This window comes from Anastrepha obliqua, chromosome 1, assembly GCF_027943255.1.
Source record: "Anastrepha obliqua isolate idAnaObli1 chromosome 1, idAnaObli1_1.0, whole genome shotgun sequence".
Classification (NCBI taxonomy): Eukaryota; Metazoa; Arthropoda; class Insecta; order Diptera; family Tephritidae; genus Anastrepha; species Anastrepha obliqua.
Genome location: NC_072892.1, coordinates 145,262,452 through 145,276,921, shown reverse-complemented (window position 1 = coordinate 145,276,921; position 14,470 = coordinate 145,262,452). Strand labels below are relative to the sequence as shown.

At 39.8% G+C, this 14,470-nt stretch overlaps 1 protein-coding gene across 1 annotated transcript in view; it reads left to right on the top strand.

Annotated features, from left to right (window-relative positions):
* Positions 1 to 14,470, top strand: part of LOC129237628 (cytotoxic granule associated RNA binding protein TIA1-like) — a 126,687-nt gene that overhangs the window by 93,368 nt on the left and 18,849 nt on the right. Inside the window, exon 7 of the mRNA XM_054872502.1 lies at positions 9,187 to 9,343. Coding sequence (XP_054728477.1) covers positions 9,187 to 9,343 — 157 coding nt within the window. The remainder of the gene's footprint in view (positions 1 to 9,186; positions 9,344 to 14,470) is intronic.

The following is a 14,470-nucleotide window of genomic DNA, read 5'->3' as shown; positions in this document are numbered from 1 at the left end:
ACGATGTCATAGACGTGTTTCGAAGCCCCGCGATCGTGCTTTTTGAGCATTTCCTTCGACCAATCGACACGAGCCGTTTTTTGAGCGATTGACAAATTGTGTGGGATCCAACGTGAACGAATTTTTTTGACAGTCAAATGTTTATGCAATATTGAATGTATGCTGGTCCCACTAATGCCTAAGATTGTCTCAATCTCACGATAGGTCACATGACGATCTTGCAATATTAGTTCGCGCACAGCATCAATAGTTTTCGGAACAACAACTGATTTTGGACGACCTTCACGAAATTCGTCTTGGAGTGAAATACGACCACGATTGAATTCACCATACCATCGATAAACACTGGTCCTTGATCGAGCTTCATCGCCAAAAAATGAATTAAGTTCATCCATGCAATGTTGCTGAATTAATCCACGTCGGAAGTTGTAAAAAATAATCGCACGAAAATGTTCAAGATTTAATTCCATTTTTGGACCGAGATGAAGTTTCTAAGTTACTGTAAACAACACAAATAGCGCTGGTATTTCAAAACGTTCTGAGTACGTAAAAGCCAAAAAATGTCAAACTTTGCGATACAGCTGTCAGTTGCCAGATTGCAACACCAGGGTTGCCAAATCCCGACATGTACAAGGCCCCCCTCGTACTGTAAAGGAAACGAAGTGTTGGCCGCAAGCAGTTTTCATGGTTACGAAATATAAGGCATTGGACGGGCATATGTAATGTTGCAAAATTATGGGATGTAGCATTCACGGAAACAATAACGCCGAAAAATCTCGGGCGAATATTTTCTCTTACAATAACAACAACAAAACACAATTAAACTACCAAGACCTCAAGATTGCCAGCTGTGCCATTGAAATATTAGATGAAGCATAGTAAGAAGTTCTGAATGGTTCTACTTTGAAATTCAAATACATTATCAGATTTAAATGAATTACGCGGCTTCCTGGCCGAATTCCTTGTGACGAATTCCAATTTGTGACGTGCGTCTTGATGTTGTTCCACAAATGGAGGGACCTACGAACAGTTTTAAGCCGACTCCGAAGACTAGATCTTTTTTATTAGCTTTTTCATGGCAAAAATACTCGAAGCTGTATCATTGCCTGCCGGAGGGCGACCGCTATTAGAAAAGACTTGTTCTATTATTTGTGTCTCACGCACGGAGACTCGAACCCGCGTACTCCCGAATGGGAGCCAGCCATCTCGGCCACTTTGGTCGCATTGAGATATTAGCTCAGGGAAAAAATTTTGATTATTTTTCATTTTATTCCGATGAGTTAGCAGATTTAAATCAATTATGCGCCTTTTCGCTCGCTAACTTTTGATAATTTCGGAAGAAATTTTGAAATTCCACAATTGAAGCAGTCCTCGTCTCCACTGGTAAATAACTCTTTCAGGTAATCTTCAACATTTCATAAAAATTTTCAAAGTACTTGGAAAGTTAGATGATACTCGATTGGCACCAGGTATGGACTATATAGTGGAAATTACTTCATTTCTCATTTAAGATCTCGTTGCTTGCCTTGATGGAACACAACATATTTCCTGTTCGTCAGTTCTGGCAGCATCTGGTTAATCGCATGTTTTAGTCCAATTAGTTGTTGGCAGTAGGTGTTCGAGTTAACTTCTTGGCTGGATGGAAGCAACTAACAATGAACGAGTAGTCGTTCGAAACATTGGAGTCTGCCTTGTATGATCGTGACTAGAATTTTATAGGTGACGTTGAGCAGGGTTATTCCTCGCCTTTCTTGGGCAGCTTATAATCGGGTAGCGAAAATCAAATGAGAATCCATATTTCCTTGAATTGAAATATTGGTAATTTACCTTATTTCATAGTTCAGCAACGCCTCAAGGAGGCCGTCACGCCAGTTTCAAGTTATGTTTATAATTTTTTTTGTAATTTGGACCAAGTGCACTTTCATAATTATGGGCACAAATAAATTAAAAACGGTATTAATTTCAAAAACATGTAAGCTCCCTTTACCAAAAAATATGCGCACCAGAAAATAAAAAATAAAAATATACGCACAAAAATGGGAATAAAAACGGCAGCAATAAATTATAAAGGATGGTTAAGTTTCAAGGGCCGGTATTGATTTTGAATAAAATACAATTTTCTTAAAAAAGTATTGCCATTTCTCTTTATTATGATAATAATGGTCTGGCTCAATTATGCATGAAACAAAGTATCCGCCAAATGGCCGCCGTGGCCTCGGCGGCATACCTCCATCCGATGGTCCAAATTTTCGATGACGCTGAGGCATAATTGAGATTCTATGCCGTTAATGTGCCCATATTATCTCAACCTTTAGCTTTTGAATTATTGCTGGCCTATCGACGTACATCTTTTATTTCAAATAACCCCAAAGAAAGAAGCCCAACGGTGTCAAATCACATGTGGCGGCCAATTGACCTCGCGACGTGAGATTATTCGGCCATCAAATCTTTCGCGCAAAAGAGCTATTGTTTCGTTAGCTGTGTGACAAGTGGCACCGTCCTGTTGAAACCACATATCGTCCACATTCATATCTTCCAATTCGGCCCATAAAAGGTTCGTTATCATCTCACGTTAGCGAACACTATTCACAATAACTGCCTAACCGGCCTCATTTTGGAAAAAATACGGCCCAATGATGCCGCCGGCTCATAAACCACACCAAACAGTCATTATTTGTGGCTGCATTGGTTTTTCAGCAATCACTCTTGGATTATCATTCGCCCTAATGCGGCAATTCTGCTTATTGACGAATCAGCTGAGGTCAAAATGTGCCTCATCACTGAATCATGAAGTGCGCGATTGATTTGAACGCCCGTTTTCATAATAAGCCTGAATAACTTTAACGCGTTACTTGATTGTGTAGTTTTCCATGGTTGAAATTGAGTTAGTCTGAAATTAAAAAATGTCGAATGAAATGTAGAAAAACACTTAACGCTTAGGTGTTGTTTACATTCAACATCGGCCCTTGAAATTTAACCACCCTCTGAATGCTTGAAAATTAATTATATTTTATGTCGCATCGCCTAATTTGTTACAAATTTTTTGCAATAATTTCATAATTAGTTGGAAATACTGTTGAATTACAGAAACTGCACAAATCTGCATTTGCGACTGCAACAATTAATTTTTTCTAACGTTCCACTTTTGTGAAATTGTTTCACTGTGCAACGACGCGCCCATTCATAGCAAGATGAAAACTGTGTGAATATTTGTTGTTGTGATAACAAATGGTTTTTATTTTATTTTTGAGTTTTGGTTTTTGCTATTGTTGTAAGCAGCTTTTGGCGCTGTTATTGTGGTTGTAACTCTTTCTGACACTTTGGTTGATTGCATCAGTTTGCGTTCACAACATCAACATCAGACTTTGCATACGCAGCCAACGGCGACGGTACAGCGGACAGCGTATAGCAAAAACAAATAATAACACTACTAAAAAGATGAGTAAAATAAGTTCGCCGAAGTTTTTATGCACCAAAATTTGTTGATGGATGTAATAGTGGCTAGTAAAATTAAAACTCTACAAAAAAAGTAATAAAGGTGGTGGTGGTAAATTTGTGCGACAAATTGAAAGAGTATTCGAAAACAAATATGGAATATTTTAGCAAATTTATAAAAAAAATTTAATCATTCATCTGATTGCGTGGTAGTGCTGCGGTCGAAACATTTCAGAAAATCGTATTTACGGGTTAATAGGGCGACCCAAAATATTTTTGTGTTCTTGTAATTCCTTTCATGCCTCTTGCGTTGCCCAAAGCCGATTCAGAATAACTAATATTGCAAGAAAGATATTTTCGAAAGAGTAATTACTAATACTTTGGCGTTCGTGTTGCAGTTTCCATCTGGTGGAGACGGGTTAATTATCTAAAATTTGCCCGCAAGCCTTTTCAACCTCAAACAAAGCCTGCAATTGGTTTCAGTAGAGGTACCAAGTCATGCATGTGAAAAAAAATCGCTTGATACCTGTAAAGATAACCTGCCAGCAACATTAGAGGACGCTTAATCATAAATCTGAGCTACTCTGAGACCTCCTGTACCGCCTAGTACTTACATATGTACCTTCTACTCAAATATGAACGAGACGTTATCAATAAAACGGTCCGCGGATGACATATGGCAAAAATAAATTTTTTGTTTTTTGGTAGGACTGTTATAAGCTTACATGGCAAATTTCAGCGTGATATGTCACATAGTTTGTTTTCTGTGCTACTGTAAACAAGTCAAGCTCGAGTGTGTTCTTCGAATTCTCTTTTATGACTTCAATTGTCTCAATATGTTTTCCACGGAGCGGCAACTTGAGCTTGGGAAACACCATCCGCGTGGTATGCATGCCATGAGACTTGGAAATACTTCGAGTCCTCTTTGCGTCAACTTTATGGAGGAGGAGTTGGTACCATCTCAGCATCTACTCCTTAGTAATTTTGCTCCCGCGGAGCTAAGTTTTAGGTGTGCTGGTTTCAGATTTTTTTGCTACAACTGCTGATATAGCAGGTCTTAATATTAAAGATCTGATGACTGATTGACTGATCTGACTTTGTGAACAGCATAAAATGGCTAACACAACTTTAACTCAGTCATCGTCCGTAATCCAGAAATACTCAATAGCCTTCACCCCCTTCCCGCACCCCCTCCTCTCTCTCCTTCCATCCTATCGGCTCTCTCTATCTTACTTCCTTTGCAATGGTATCACAAACCATGAATTTGATTTCTTCATCCAAGTGTACGCACTCTTGGGCAACCCTTTTTAACCAATTTATTTCGCTTAGAGCTTGCTGGTTGGTCACCATTGAATGGTTCCGTTCCCACAATGAAGACTGCCACTATGCAGATTTTGGGATTATTTCCAGCAGAATTACCTGCCTGCATCTACGTTGTTTCTACATTACAAAAGTGATTTAAACAGGTGGTGAAGACTGTATAAGTGCAGAGCTCATAAAATATGCCGATTTGTTAAAAGGGACACAAATTAAACTGTGTAAATTATAGAGGGTAGTTCTCATCCGAGGCTTTGTATATATTTTCATTCGGGGAGATTTTTAAGTGGCGGATCCCAGGCCCAGCACACAACCAGCTATCCTGGAGTACTTCGCCTTCCCGAACGGGTGTTTGGAAGCTACCCAGAGGATACGTGGGCTAATTCCGGACGTTGTGAGCTGCTTGAACCATATGCAGAAGAATCGTGCTCGCTACTCCCAAGTGAATGACGATCAGTAACTTTCCTCACTTGCGTGGACTTCTACACATGGAACCATCCTCCAAGTCCTTCTTAAAGTGAGCTACAAAATCTATCAAACATACATACGAGAATGAGGTGCGAGGGAAGTAGTCAACGTTTTTGTTTAATAATAAATTAAAAGTGTGGTGGTAAATATTTTATAAATCGTCACAAATATGCGCCTACGCTGACGACATTGTAATTCTTGCGAGAAATAGGGAGGCTCTTGGGAACGTTTCCATGCGGCTAGTGCAAGCTATAACACCAGCGGGCCTCAAGGTAAATAAAGAAAAGATGAAGAAAGATTCTTTCATGATAGTCACATCAGAAACGGAAGTTTATTTTTGAGCTCATGCAAGAATTTAAATACTTAGGTGAATGAATAAGGATCCATTCTTATCACTACAAGACCACATTCAGGCAGCTAAGAGAGCATATTTTGGCCACATCAAACTTATGGAGTATTTATTGATAGGAAAAGAACAAAATATCCAGATGTACAAAACTATAATAAGTCTGGTTCTCACCTAGGGCTGTGAAACATGGGTCCTTAAAGTTAATGACGTGAATTTACTGATGCGATTTGAAAGAAAAAATCTCAGAAAAATACTCGCCCCTATACGATTAGAAGTCGGTACATACCGCATACGGTACAACCACGAGCTGAGTTTTTTAATCGCGGAACGAAATGTAACGCGGTTTATAAAGTCGCAAAGAATACCGTGGTATGGGCACCTCGTAAACATGAGCAGCGAAAGAGCGACCACACAAGTTTTTGAAGCAAGTTCTGAAGGAGCAAGAAAGAGAGGCCTGCCAAGGCGGCGATGGTTACAAGACGTAGAAGACGAAGTGTAACCAATTAAAAAGGCCATAAATTTAGTTTGGAAAAACACTTTTATTCAGTTCAAAGTAAAAAATGTGTGAAAATAGTACAAAATTAAGAATCAATTTACATCTGCTCGATGTGATTACTCTTTGTCTTGACTATGATACTGAGACGGTCCGGAAACAAATCGCAAGCTGTCCGAACGTGACTTGCAGGTATTTTGGCCCACTCGAGAACAATGGGTTTTTGTCAGTGCCTCTAGGCTGATGCTAAAAGATTCGGACCCTGCTCTCCAAAATGGCGCAAAGAAAATAATCCGTCGGATTCATGTCTGCTGAATTTGAGAGCGATTGTGTGGGCGTTACGAAGTTTGGAAGGTTGTTTTTTAGCCATTCTTGGTCCTGTTGAAATGTCCTTAGTCTTTCACCAAAATGTTTGTCTGCCCACGGCTTCCAAGCAACCTCCAGAATACTTTCCCGATAATATTTCGCATTTACCCTGACGCCAGGCTCGATGAAAACGATTGGAGAGCGCGCATCTGCGGTTACAGCGGCCCAAACCATTACCTGTGGTGGGTGCTGCCTCCTGGTGGCCAATCGATGTCTCAAATTCTCGTATGAGCGGTCGGTCAAATAAACTCTACCGCTTTGAGAGTTTACGAATTGCTCAATTGGAAAACTTCGCTCAGGTCGCTTCTTCACGTTTTGAACCATTTCACGTGACGTTGCAGTCTTTTGATGACCACCTCCATGACGTTCCGCGATGCTACCAGTGTGTCATTGTAACGAGTAATGGTACGGTAAACAAACACTTTAATTTCTTTAAGGTGCTCGAGTTCACGAACAATCACTGGTTGTGATTTTTCAGCCAAATATAATGCAATCGCACGTTTGAAATCCATTACTGAGTTTCTTTTTTCGCGTTTACTCTCGGCAAAATGCTTCTTCGCGCTGGTAAACAATACACGCGACTGTCATTAGCGAAGTAACAGACAGCATCCCGTGCATCAGCTGCGCGAGCGGTCTGAAGTTAGTTACACTTCGAGTGCCGGACCCTGTAGAGCGAAAGCGGGCTGTCGAGAAAAATGGAGACATATTGTAGAGGAGGCAATAGTCCACCCCGGAGTGTAATGTGTAGCAGAAAAAAATTGTCACTTAATATCAGTAAATGTTTTGTCATGAAACTTCCCTAAAGTTCAAAATCCAATTGCACCTACTTATACCTTTTCTAATGCTTGTCTTTCCACTACAATGAGCCTGTTTTGGGTTCAGGGTTCTCTTTTGCTAATTTTATTAGTTTTATGGTTCCTATGGCTTACTCCAACATGGACTTTCTGCGACTTTATGCTCGAGACTTTAAAGATCTTTATGAAAGATGGTGCAAAATCAATGATCAATTTGTTTTTGTATAACTTTTTTATTAACTAAACAAAACTGATTTTGTTTGTAAACTTCATTTGTTTGGAAACTTTACAATTCTCTGGTGAAGTCGAATAATTTGGAATCCAATTTATGCTGTTCTAATTGAATCTTTTTGTTCTCAAAGGATCCAAGGAGTTCTACGAAGCTTTGTCCGGATTGCTCTGCAATCATCTCATTTTAGCGAGCCTCGCCCGTCTTATGGGCTTCGTTGTATGCTAATAAATTTGAAATCAGTTTTCTCAAGGCATGTAATACACTCAAGGATATTTATCTATGATAGATTTTTTTTTACAAGGTTTAAACAATCAAATCCTTAGTCAGTGCGTGTATTTAGCGCTACTAAAACATCTCAAGTCTGACGGTTCCTCCTACAGGGATACCGATTTGGTAACTACGTCTGGAGGCCGTCGTGAAGAATAACCTCAATAGTGCTGCTCGTCTTGCTGCATCTTATCAATACGGCAGTTGCTCTTGCTGCCGCGTTGTTAAAAAATAAAATGGAATCTCCGAACGCCTATAAGAGGAATATTTTGTATTTTTTTTATAAAAGTGGTAAAAAGGCAACAACTGCTGCTGCAGAAATTAACACTGTTCGCGGAGAGGATACCGTGAGTGTAAGGACTGCGCAAAAGTGGTTTTCAAAATTCCGAAGTGGTAACTGCGACGTGGAGGATGCCCCGCGCGCTGGTCGTCCTGAAGTCTTTAACTCCGACGCCTTGCCACGAACTCGTGGAAGCTGAGCCAAATTTCAATGTCGATCTATCAGCTATCATTCAGAGGTTAAATTCATCGCATGGAACAGTTCACAGACACTTGGTTCAGTTGGGAAAGGTTTCAAAGCTGGAAAAATGGGCTCCGCATAGACTTTCCGTCGCCAACCTTCAGCAGAGAGTGAATGTGTGTTCTCAGCTGCTGCAACGGCTCGAAAATGAAAGTTTTTTTGAATCGTATCGTTACTGGTGATGAAAAATGGGTCCTTTACACTAATCCTGTCCGCAAACGCTAATGGTTAGATAAATATGAAATACCAGAACCGACCCCTAGATATGGCCTTCACCCCAAGAAGATTATCCTGTCTATTTGGTGGGATATGGCCGGTATTGTTTATTATGAACTTCTGGAACCAAACTAAACGATAACTGCTGATTACTATTACCATCAGCTATCAAACCTGAATGAGGCCCTTAACAAAAATCGACTGCTTTTAGTGAATAAACGCAAAGTTTCGTTTCACCACGACAACGCAAGACCTCATACCGCAAGGCAATCATTAGGCAAGCTGAACGAGCTCGGATGGGAGCTAATGCCGCATCCACCATACTCTCCGGATATTGCACCTTGTGATTATCACCTTTTCAGTGGACTTCAATCCCATATGAGTAACAAGAACTACTCCTCAAAAGAAGCTATAGAAAGGGATATCGAAGCGTATTTTGGCTCCAAGGACAAACAATTTTTTGAGCAGGGAATTTAAAATTTGCCTAAACGTTGGGAATACATTGTAAATAATGAGGGAAAATATATTACTGATTAATAAATACTTTAAACATCTTTTTTATTAATTTTAAGAGCACCTTTAAAACACGCACGAACTTATGGACTGACCGGATATTTTTTAAATTAAAGCAGAGCATAAAATGCTTATTAAGTGTAATAAAAATGTGATGATCTGCTGTTTTTTATTAACATACTTCTTTGCCTGTTTACTCCCTTTTTATTTCTACAGCATGGGCGTACAAATACCCGCCACTTGGCAAGGCGTTGCTACCCAAGCGCAAATATCTCCCGCTCAACAGTTGGCGACGGGCGTGCCTGGTGCTGCCATACCGCAAGCTGCCGGCGTGGTCGCCTATCCGATTCAGCAATTTCAAGTGAGCCCACAGGTAGGTTTCAATTGATGTTCTATTTTATGATTACAATAACAATAGCAGTAGCAATCACAAAGCGTGCTGTTGTTGTTGGTGTTGTGCTAGTGCTCGTAATTAATGCAATTAACAGTTGGAGTTGTGAGATTGAAAATATTTTTATAGGTATATTTTGCCTTTGCTATTAACTTTGCATGACATTTTGCATAAAATTAAATATTAGCACTTTTTAGCATTTGCACTACAGTTACTTTACCTTAAAATGCCTGTTTGCAACACTTTAATAATTTCTGTTTTCATTATATTTCATAAATTTTTATTAACGAAGTACTTATTGATATGATGTAGTTGTTGTAGGGTGATGATGGCTTGCAATGATGGCCAGTAATTTTTGGCGCTTTCATTAGAAAGCCGGGCTGCTTGAGTTAAGCATTTTTAACTTTGTAGAAAAACACTTTTAAGCTGGATTTAAATAACATTTGCGTGTATGTTTAAGAGGGTTGTAAGTGTGATTGAGAGGAGCAGAGAATGCAAACAATACTCACTAGTTGCTTACCTCCCCATAGAGTGGACGTTTAAAAATTCTAGCACAAGATCCATATTTGAGGCTCTTAATATGAGGCCCCACAGTCATAGGTCTCAACGAATGGATATGCTTAAAACTAGAATAATCATCGGTGAGGTAGGCAGCAGCACGGTAAAACGCTCTGTCCACAGGGGAACCCCTTAGGGAGGGGTCTTATCCCCCCTGCTGTTATTAGTTCTCAACAATATCCTTACCAAATTAAACCGAAAGGGAATTAAAGTAGTGGCGTACGCGGACGACAAAGTGCTTATGGTTTCAGGAATGTTTCTAACCACAATCAGTGAGATTGTGGAACAAGCTCTGGTATTACTCAGTAACTGGGCTACAGACTGTGGTTTAAGCGTAAACCCGAGCAAAACGGAACTGATGCTTTTCACCAGGAAAACCAAGGTACCATACTATAACCTCCCAAAACTTAACGGCGTTAGTCTTACGTTAACCCAACAGGCAAAGTAGTTAGGTGCTATCTTAGATCCCAAACTCAGCCGGAGGTCCAATGTAGAGTACAGGATAAAAAAATCGATTATAGCACTTTACACGTCTAAGAGAATGTTAGGTAAAAAATGGGGTCTCCAACCAAAACTATCCAAATGGTCCTACATAGCCATTGTAAGGCCAATACTAACATACGCGACACTAGTCTGGTGGCCCACAACAGAAAAGAAATACAACTAAATCAAGCTGAACAAGATACAAAGAACAGCGTGTCAGCTCAAGTGCTCAACGTACTAACTCATCTGCTATCAAAAACAGATCAGACTACACAGACCCACAGTTCCAGGCTGAGCTGATGGCAATAATAAAAGCCGCGACACTGCTACAGTGTGATGCGATATCCGGAAATGATATCTACATTTTCACTGACAGCCAAGCGGCGATAAAATTCCTCACAAAACAGTCGACAACCTCCAAGGTAGCCATGAAATGCCGTACATTTCTTAACGAGATGACTGAGTCATTTCACTTAAAGGCAACATGGGTTCCTGGCCATCGCGACATTGAAAGTAACTGAGAGCCGATGAAGTAGCTAGACTCGGCACTAAATGGACTAATGAGTACATAGATAATGACATAGGGATACCCTTACAAAAATGTAAGCTACTCATCCTTGAAGAAATTGTAAAGAAAGCAAACGAAAGATGGCGCAATGAAGCCACCTGCAAAATCGCCCGTCAACTGTAGCTGACTCTAAATGCTAAATGCACAGAATCTCTGCTAAGCGAAAATAAACACAGCCTTAGCACATTGATCTCAGTCATAACGGGACATTGCCTAATAGGTAGATACACCCAAAGGATGGGTGTGCAAATACATGACTTCTGTAGAAGTTGTCTAGATGAGGACGAGGAAGAGACAATCTCGCACCTCCTGTGCCACTGTTCTACTCTATCCATCTAACCTAACCTAACCTAACCTAACCTTAACTTTAAGAAAGACTTTACGGTACGAGAGCCGAATAGGGAAAATGGAATGTTATTGGAAGATACGATATTGAAATCTAAGATGAATTGTGGTGTGGGAGCTGGCTTCCATTCGGAGCTACTCAACCTATCTCAGTCAATTAGACTTCCTGACTATGCCATCACTAAAACTCTACAAGGAAGTTGGTGCAAGAGTAGCCATCTCTTCAGACAGTCAAGCAGCTATCAAGGCCTTAGACTACAACTCCATTTCATCCAAGCTTGTCTTACAGTGTAGAGAGGAACTAGAATTATTTAGGCTTGAAATTACTCTGGTATGGATTCCCGGTCATAGGAACATACGGGATAATGAGATAGTGGATGAGTTGGCAAGAAAAGGTTCGACACTTTAAATAGCAGAGGCGGTGACGGTGGCAGTCTCCACCCCACTCAACACATTAAAAAAATCCATTACTTCACACCATCGTGCTTTAGGCGAAAGAAGATGGAAGCAATTAACTACATGTATTACAACAAAAAACACGTGGCCATCGTACAAAATCCACAGGACTAATGATCTGTTAGGATGCTCTCGGCCATCACTGCATCCCCTACAGGCCATTGGAAAGTAGGCGATCATGTAGGCAGAAAAGGGAGGTTGCTTTCAATTCCATTTGCAGTAGCGGTCAAGCGGAAGGGGTAAAGAAAAGTCTTTTTTACTACCTACGGGAATGTCCAGGGCTAACTAGGGCACGACTCCGCTTCTTGGGTAAGAAGCTTTTTTGTCATTGTTCTTTCGGAATATTGGCAAGAGTTACATTTTTGAATGTAAGCGGCATATAAAAGAGGGACAATAAATACTATTTATAGTTTATTAATTTACCATCGGAAGCCTCATGGAGATATTGCAAAAGCAACATTAGACTGCTGTCCATAAGAAAGTCCAAGACGCGTTAGACCATCCAATACGGGGGCACGATTAATTGAAACAGAAGCGCTTCAAGCAGGCCGTTTATGTCGACAAATCCCAATTTCTTGCAGCGATGAATATCATGTTGCATCTATTAGCCATTGAGGCGTACAATAAACAACTAGCGGCATAATCGCTAATCAGGTTAAGAAAATCTTTTCACTTAGTCACTAACAGGAAGAGACACGCAAACTTACTAGAAGAATACCCCAAACAACAGACTTTGGTAAGTCAGCAGAGCTACACTTACCACAACTTTCTCAACGAGAGAAGATTGCGACAATGGGTTAATGGATAATAGAAGTGGAGTCAATACTGTACTGATCGTTCCAAGCTCAATTATTTATTACGCGTAGTCTTTCAATCTGAAGAGATGAGTGCCAGCATTTTTATCCGGCTACCGAATAACTATAGCGTATTTCAAGCTGAAATTGTGACTAGCGGAAAACCTGTGTATCTCTCGATAGCGCAATCCATTCACCCATAACACCTGTTATTGGAAAACGCTTTATAACTTTAGCAACTTGTAAGCTACTAATAGACAAACACACCACAAAATGTCCGTTACTGCCGGCTCTGTCAGTGAGGGACCGAATTTATTTGCCGATTTCTTTTCATCAATCTTTGTGTCTGATGAAGATATTCAGGATTTGGCAGCCATTCGCCATAATTTCTTGGGGAAAGTGTCTTCTTCAGTAGACTTCGGTACACTTGTTGTATCAGATGATAATGTCATTGAGGGATAGTTAAAGATTAAAAACTCTGCTCATTCGGATGTAGATGGGTTTTCGGTAACTTTGCTTATAAATTGTCGCTCTTTGGTACAACCTCTTAAGCTAATTTTTAACAAATCTTTGCCCGAAGGAATATTTATTGATGACTGAAAGCTGACGTCAGTCACTCCTATTTTCAAAAGAGGTAATAAAAGCGATATTGCAAATTATAGAGCAATTTCCAAACTATCTGCTGTATCTAAACTTTTTGAATGCATTGTTAAAGACAAGTTATATTTTAGCGTTAAACATCTAATTAGTCCTCGACAGCATGGTTTTGTTGCTGCAAGATCTACGTTATCTAACTTATCCGTTTTTTCTGATGATTGCCATGCACGTTTCCAGAATGGTTTCCAAACAGACGCTATTTTTCACGGATTTCTCTGTTTGTCTCGGTTTTCATTCTTCGTTTCTTGATTGGATTCGATCCTATTTAATAAAAAGACGCTGTACTTTAGTTATCGATGGAGTTTCTTCGAAACAGTACACTGCCACCTCTGGTGTATCTTAGGGTAGTATTTTAGAGCCTTTGTTATTTGTTTTTTTTATTAATGATATTTGTTCGTGCTTTTCCTTCGCTAATTTTCTTCTCTATGCTGATGACCTAAAAGTGTACGCTGAAATAAGAAATTCTAGTGATTCAGCCGCCCTACAGTCCGAGTTGAATAATTTATTTTCCTGGTGCCTTATGAATCGTCTATTTCTTAATATTGAAAAATGTCATAAAATCTCATTTTCTAAGCTTCAAGACCCCCTCTATACCTTTTTATCATATCAATTACACATATCTTGCTTCGTCTGATGTGATAAAAGATTTAGGGGTCTTCTTTGATTCTAAACTAAATTTTATCGCTCACCTAAATTATGCCATTTCCAATTCACTTGCTATGCTCGCTTTTGTTAGACGTCACTCATCGCACTTCACTAATCCATATACTCTTAAAATTTTATACTCTGCGTTTGTGCGGTCCAAATTAGATTATGCCTCTTTTATTTGGAGACCTTATCATACAGTCCATATAAATCGAGTGGAGAGGGTTCAAAAAATGTTTGTGCGTTTCGCGCTACATTCACTCAATTTCTCAGACCCCAAACCATCATACTACTCACGCTGTCGTTTGATTAGTCTCTGTCCATTAAGTGACAGAGGTACGTTTCAGGCAGTTTCTTTTATCTTCGATTTCGTTAATGGACTAATTGACTGCCCGTTTCTTCTAGAAAGAATACATTTTAATGTTCCTTGCAGGTGTTTTCGCCGTTGCAAAATTTTTCATGTTGGCTTTAGGAGGACATTATATAGAGCCAATGCGCCTCCTGTTAGAACGCCTCCCTTTTGGATCTAGACTTTTCCAGGGCGAAACATGTATTTAATACCCAATTAAAAAATTTCTTCCTTTGTAATAAATCTAAATAATT